The 6,868-nt window shown below is 37.9% G+C and overlaps 1 protein-coding gene across 1 annotated transcript; it reads left to right on the top strand.

The window, feature by feature from the left end:
- Positions 1–354: 354 nt before the first annotated feature.
- On the top strand, positions 355–1,098 carry LOC104215920 (dehydration-responsive element-binding protein 1F-like). Its single transcript, XM_009765857.2, has one exon. It carries the CDS (start codon positions 355–357, stop codon positions 1,096–1,098), a length of 744 nt encoding a protein of 247 aa, XP_009764159.1.
- The last annotated feature ends 5,770 nt before the right edge of the window (positions 1,099–6,868 follow it).

Consider the following 6,868-nt stretch of genomic DNA (forward strand, 5'->3'; position numbering starts at 1 on the left):
TAATTTTCTATATATTCAGTAATAGAATATGACCTAGTCGTGGAATATGACCTAATTAAAAATTTGAAGAAAAGAACACTTTTTGCAGTTTTTTTATTCTTAGCCAACTTATTTCCGTGTGCGCGTCAATATCGTAGCCACGTGCTCCTCCTTTTACTTGCTCTTCTTTCTTCATAATCCAACTATATCCAAATCTATAAATACCACTTCAAAACTTTCAGCAAATTCTCAAAACTACACAACCAACAAATTCAACAACGTACTCTAAAGCCATATATAGCACTTCGCTCACTATACAAAGTTTGACTATCATCGACTATTATAACAATCGCGACTATTTCAAGAAAACCAACGATGACTAATATTAACTCGATTTCGTGCTCGTTGGATTCCAATCACTCGCAAGAAACATCATCATCTTCGTCTGAAAGATCATCATCAGCACCCGACGAAGGAATTATCCTATTAGCTTCGAGTCGACCCAAGAAACGAGCAGGGAGAAAGAAGTTCAAGGAAACTCGCCACCCGATTTATAGGGGAGTGAGGAGGAGGAACAATAACAAGTGGGTTTGCGAGCTACGCGAGCCTAGTAAGCAGAAAAGAATATGGTTAGGAACTTATCCTACACCAGAAATGGCGGCTCGAGCTCATGATGTAGCTGCATTAGCACTTAGAGGTAATTCCGCTACTCTAAACTTCGCTGACTCCCTTTGGAGGTTGCCAGTGATAGTATCAAAGGATCCTAAGGACTTACGCCAGGCTGCTGTAAAAGCAGCCGAGGCGTTTCGTCAGGATCCTGAGTTAGTTAGGGTCGACTATATGAACGAAGAAGTTAATTCAAATGAGGAAGTAAAGTGCCAAGAGAATTTTGTTAATGGAAATGGCAATGATATGGGGGTTAAGGAAGTGAAAATGAAGAATATGGAGATAGAAAATATTTTTTGTTCTAATTGGGGAGAAAATAGTGAAGAATCATGGCAAGAAAAGATGGCAGAGGGGCTTTTGTTTTCACCAACTCCTCGTTTAGGTAATTGTTTCAGTTGGGATGACGTGGAGATTAGTGACGTTGAAGTGTCTTTGTGGAATTATAATATTTGATTGATGTGCAGTTAGAGGCTCATTCAAAATTTAAACATTATTAGTTTCAACTCGAAATTTTACCACAATAATATAATTGACTTACTACCTTCGAGATCAATGTTAATTTGTGCTTGTTTGACATAACTTTTAGCGCATTCATAATATTGCGCTAAAGTTATTCAAACGAACCCATAAATTCGATGCAGACTTAGCAAAAGATAGGACATAATGGAAGAGTGACGTTGAAGTGTCTTTGTGGAATTACAATATAATATTTGATTGATGTATGTGCAGTTAGAGGCTGATTGAGAATTTAAACATTATTAGTTTCAGTTCGAAATTTTACCACAATAGAATTCAATTGACTTGCTACGTTCGAGATCTACGTTAATTTGGACTTGTTTGATAAAAAGTTTAACGCATTTATAATATCACGCTAAAGTTATTCAAATGAACCCATAAATTATACATTAGATCTCCATACCTGCGCCTAACTAGCATTTTGAAAAAGGAAACGAAAAGAAAAAATAGCAGAGTTTTATATGTTTATGTAAATGTTTTTTATATTATTTGTTCGATTATAATAAGATATGTAATACTACGTTTCATATTATCATGCCGCATTTAGTATAACTTCGTCCGTTGCGAGCTCGCTCCCATTGTCGGTCCAAACCCTGATAAATGGTGAGGGTTGTGGTAAGCTAGCAACCAGTGTAAAAATCGTCAATTCATGATGAATCCTTGGGATCAAAATAGGCTTAGCTAAAAATAAAGCACAATGAAAGATAAGAATCTTTATACTACCAACTAGTAATTGGGAATAGTTTTAAACTTGATAGAGAACTTTTTTGTTGTCATTATTTTTACTATTATTTATATATATTTATCTACTTTACTTGTACTTTTATTTTGTTGTGGTAATAATGATGATTTGAGTTGAGCTAAATGAAAGGAATGAAGATTCATATTGTCAACTTCAACTTGGTTGAGTCTGGGGCAGAACTAGAGTGTCGGAAACGAGTTAGGATAACTTTGGTTTGAACTCTGTACTGTCTTAAAAATTTGTTGAATATATATAAATTATTGATTTAAAATTCAGTAACTTAAAATGATTAGAATCTAGAATACATAAGCTTGAAATCCTGACTCGAATATTATCGTGTGTTAACTTAACCTAAAAAAATAAAACTTATTTTATAGACATATATGTCACTAGGAACTCGTAGTACGTACTTGAAAGTGGCAAAAGTGTGTAGCATCCGTGGGTCAAATCCTTGAAAAACAAAGTCTCTTTCCCACTGACCCAAACTGGAAACGACAAGAAAAAACATACTCTTATTTTATTATTATATTCTAAACTTTGCCAACTCTCTACTTCAACCACGTAGTCTTTATTTATATTTTTCTATTCACAAACATTTATTTTATTATATCTATAGAAGCTACATACCCCCACGAAAAAGAAGAAGAAGAAGAAAACAGATGATTGTTGAAGTTTGGCAAAATGCCAAAGTCCCACATTGGTTGGGAGTTAAGTTTGGAGGGGATTTTTCCCCTATAAAAGAAGGCCTAATGTTTAGGATTGAAACACGCCTCTCATTTGCCTTCTCATCTGTTTAAGGCATTTGTATTTTCTCTCTTTAGTATTATTTCACTTGTATTTTTGGAGTGGAATAAAATATTTGGTTGTGTCCGAGGAGTAGGCAAAATTAGCCGAACCTCGTAAATTCTGGTGTTCCCTTTATTGTTGTTTTATTGTCTTATTTATTATTTGGTGGCTGTCATAATTTTTGGTATAGTAGTTGTGACTTATTCACACTATATACATTTGGCTTCCGCAACAATTGGTATCAGAGCCAAGGTACTGTCTAAGTATGCTCTGTGGTTGCAGCATAGTCTGATCTTCCACATCAGAAAAGATTTATCTTGGTAACTGAGTCAAGGTTCTGTCTGAGTATGCTCTGTGGTTGCAGCTTAGTCTGATCTTCCACACCAGAAAGGAAATAATCTTGATTTGTGTCGTCAGCTATTAAATAATATTTGTGTCAAAGATGGGAGACAATAAACAAGAAGAATCTACATCAAGTGTCAACAATACGTCATCATTGGCATCTTCGCTTATGACAAGAATTGTGTCAAATGCGAAATTTGCGGTCGAAATATTTGACGGGTCCGGACATTTTGGGATGTGGCAAGGCGAGGTTCTAGATGTCCTTTTTCAACAAGGGCTAGATCTGGCCATTGAAGAAAAGAAACCAGATGTTATTGGAGAAGAAGATTGGAGAATTATCAACCGTGTTGCTTGCGGTACCATTCGATCCTACCTTGCTAGAGAGCAGAAATATCCATACACAAAGGAAACTTCTGCAAGTAAATTATGGAAAGCACTGGAGGATAAATTTTTGAAGAAAAACAGTCAAAATAAATTGTACATGAAGAAGAGACTGTTTCACTTCACCTATGTTCCTGGTACCACGATGAATGAACATATCACCAGTTTCAATAAGTTGGTTACAGATTTGCAAAATATGGATACAACTTATGATGATGGTGACTTGGCCTTGATGTTGTTGGCGTCACTTCCTGATGAGTACGAGCACCTTGAAACTACTCTACTCCATGGAAATGACGAAGTTTCTCTCAGAGAAGTTTGTTCGGCTTTGTACAGCTATGAACAAAGAAAGCGAGAAAAACAGAAGGGCGGAGAAGGAGAAGCACTATTTGTGAGGGGTCGTCCTCAAAATCAAACGAGGACAAAGAAGGGAAGATCCAAGTCAAGATCCAGACCCAGCAAAGATGAATGTGCCTTTTGTCGAGAAAAAGGGCACTGGAAGAAAGACTGTCCGAAGTTGAAGAATAAGGCCAAACATAACAATGGAAAGGCCATTATGGATTCAAATGTAGCTGATTGTGATGATTCAGACTTCTCATTAGTTACAACAGAGTCATCAACATCATCAGACATATGGTTGATGGACTCGGCTTGTAGCTATCATATGTGTCCCAACAGGGACTGGTTCATGGAATTTCAAGAAGGAGAATATGGAGTCATCCACACAGCGGATAACAGCCCTCTTACCTCATATGGCATTGGTTCAATACGATTAAGGAACCATGATGGAATGATCAGAACATTGATAGATGTTCGATATGTACCGGATTTGAAGAAGAATCTCATCTCTGTGGGAGCCCTAGAATCAAAAGGGTTCAAAATCATTGCAGAAAATGGAGTGATGAGAGTATGCTCCGGTGCACTAGTGGTAATGAAGGCTAATCGGAAGAATAATAATATGTACCGCTATCGTGGCAGTACAGTTATTGGGACAGCGACAGTAACATCCAGTGACGACAAAGAGGCAGAAGCAACCAAGCTATGGCACATGCGCTTGGGACATGCTGGAGGAAAATCCTTGAAAACTCTATCAGATCAAGGATTGTTAAAAGGAGTAAAGGCTTGCAACTTGGAGTTTTGTGAGCATTGTGTTAAAGGGAAACAGACAAGGGTTAAATTTGGTACAGCGATCCATAATACTAAAGGCATTTTGGATTATGTACACTCTGATGTTTGGGGTCCTTCCAAAACACCTTCATTGGGTGGGAAGCACTATTTTGTAACCTTTGTTGATGATTTTTCCCGAAGAGTATGGGTGTATACAATGAAGAGCAAAGATGAAGTGTTGGGAATTTTTCTCAAATGGAAGACGATGGTGGAAAATCAGACAGGCAGGAGAATCAAGTGTATTCGCACAGACAATGGAGGTGAATACAAAAATGATCATTTCAATAAGGTCTGTGAAAATGATGGCATCATCCGACACTTCACTGTTAGACATACACCACAACAGAATGGAGTGGCAGAACGTATGAACCGGACCTTGCTGGAGAAGGTACGGTGTATGTTGTCCAATGCTGGCTTGGGCAAAGAATTTTGGGCTGAGGCAATTACATATGCATGCCACCTCATTAATCGTCTACCATCTGCTGCTATTGATGGCAAAACACCATTTGAAAAATGGTACGGAAAACCTGCTGTAGATTATAACTCTTTGCACGTGTTTGGCTCAACTGCATATTATCATGTGACGGAGTCAAAATTGGATCCAAGGGCAAAGAAGGCTATTTTTATGGGAATTACTTCTGGAGTCAAAGGATATCGCTTATGGTGTCCTATGACAAAGAAAGTAATATTCAGCAGAGATGTTACCTTTGATGAATTTGCTATGGTAAATAAGGTAACAGAAGATACCAAACAAAATGAAGGTGCTTCTAAGCAGGTGGAGTTTGAGGGAAAATTTATTTTTCCTACACAAGAAGCAGAGGAGGAAACAAATGAAGATTACCCTCTGGAAGGAGAGCCAGTAGAGGAGATTCCAACTCAGGAATCTCAACAACAACTTGAATCAATAGCAACCAGCAGGCCAAAAAGAACAATAACGAAACCTGTTCGTCTCATAGAGACGGTTGCTTGTGCAACCTCAATTGTAGCTGATGATGTTCCTACTACTTATAAAGACGCTGTCCAAAGTTCAGAAGAAGATAAGTGGAGGATTGCCATGAATGATGAAATACAGTCCCTTCATCAGAATCATACATGGAGATTGGCCAATCTCCCGAAGGGAAAGAAAGCAATTGGGTGCAAATGGGTATTTGCAAAGAAGGAAGGATTTCCTAACCAAGTAGATGTTCGCTACAAAGCAAGATTGGTGGCCAAAGGATATGCTCAAAAGGAGGGAATTGATTACAATGAAGTGTTTTCTCCAGTTGTAAAACATTCCTCCATTAGAATTATGTTGGCTTTGGTAGCACAATTGGATTTGGAACTAGTTCAGATGGATGTAAAAACTGCGTTTTTACATGGAAACTTGGAGGAGGAAATCTACATGACTCAGCCAGAAGGATTCAAAGTTGCTGGAAAAGAAAATATGGTGTGCAAACTTGAAAAATCGTTGTACGGATTGAAACAATCTTCTAGACAATGGTACAAGCGATTTGACGAGTTTATGTTGCGGCAAGGGTACAAGAGAAGCAAATACGATCATTGTGTGTATTTGCACAAGCTTAAAGATGGTTCCTTTGTATATCTTCTCCTATATGTTGATGATATGTTGATAGCTTCCAAGAATTTGGAAGAAATTGATAAGTTGAAGATTCAACTGAAGAAGGAGTTCGAGATGAAGGATTTGGGTGAGGCAAAGAAAATTCTTGGCATGGAGATAATTAGAGATAGACGTTCAAAGAAACTCTGTTTATCTCAAAAGGAATATTTGAAGAGAGTACTTCAACGTTTTGGCATAGATGACAAGACTAAGCCAGTTAGTACTCCACTTGCTTCCCATTTTAAGCTAAGTACTACTATGTCGCCAATGGATGAAGCTGAACGAGAGTATATGTCAAAGGTACCATACGCAAATGTTGTTGGTAGCTTGATGTATGCAATGGTTTGCACAAGGCCTGACATTTCACAAGCTGTTGGAGTTATTAGCAGATATATGCACAATCCAGGGAAGGAGCATTGGCAAGCTGTGAAGTGGATTCTACGGTATATTCATAATACTGTAGATGTCGGGTTAGTTTTTGAGCAGGAAGACAATCAGTCTGTAGTTGGATATTGTGACTCAGATTTTGCGGGTGATATGGACAAACGAAGATCAACTACTGGTTATGTGTTTACTTTTGCAAAGGCACCAGTTAGTTGGAAGTCTACTTTGCAGTCAACAGTTGCTTTGTCTACAACAGAGGCAGAGTACATGGCTATTACAGATGCTGTGAAAGAGGCAATTTGGCTTCA

The sequence above is a fragment of the Nicotiana sylvestris genome, chromosome 12, assembly GCF_000393655.2.
Source record: "Nicotiana sylvestris chromosome 12, ASM39365v2, whole genome shotgun sequence".
NCBI lineage: Eukaryota > Viridiplantae > Streptophyta > Magnoliopsida > Solanales > Solanaceae > Nicotiana > Nicotiana sylvestris.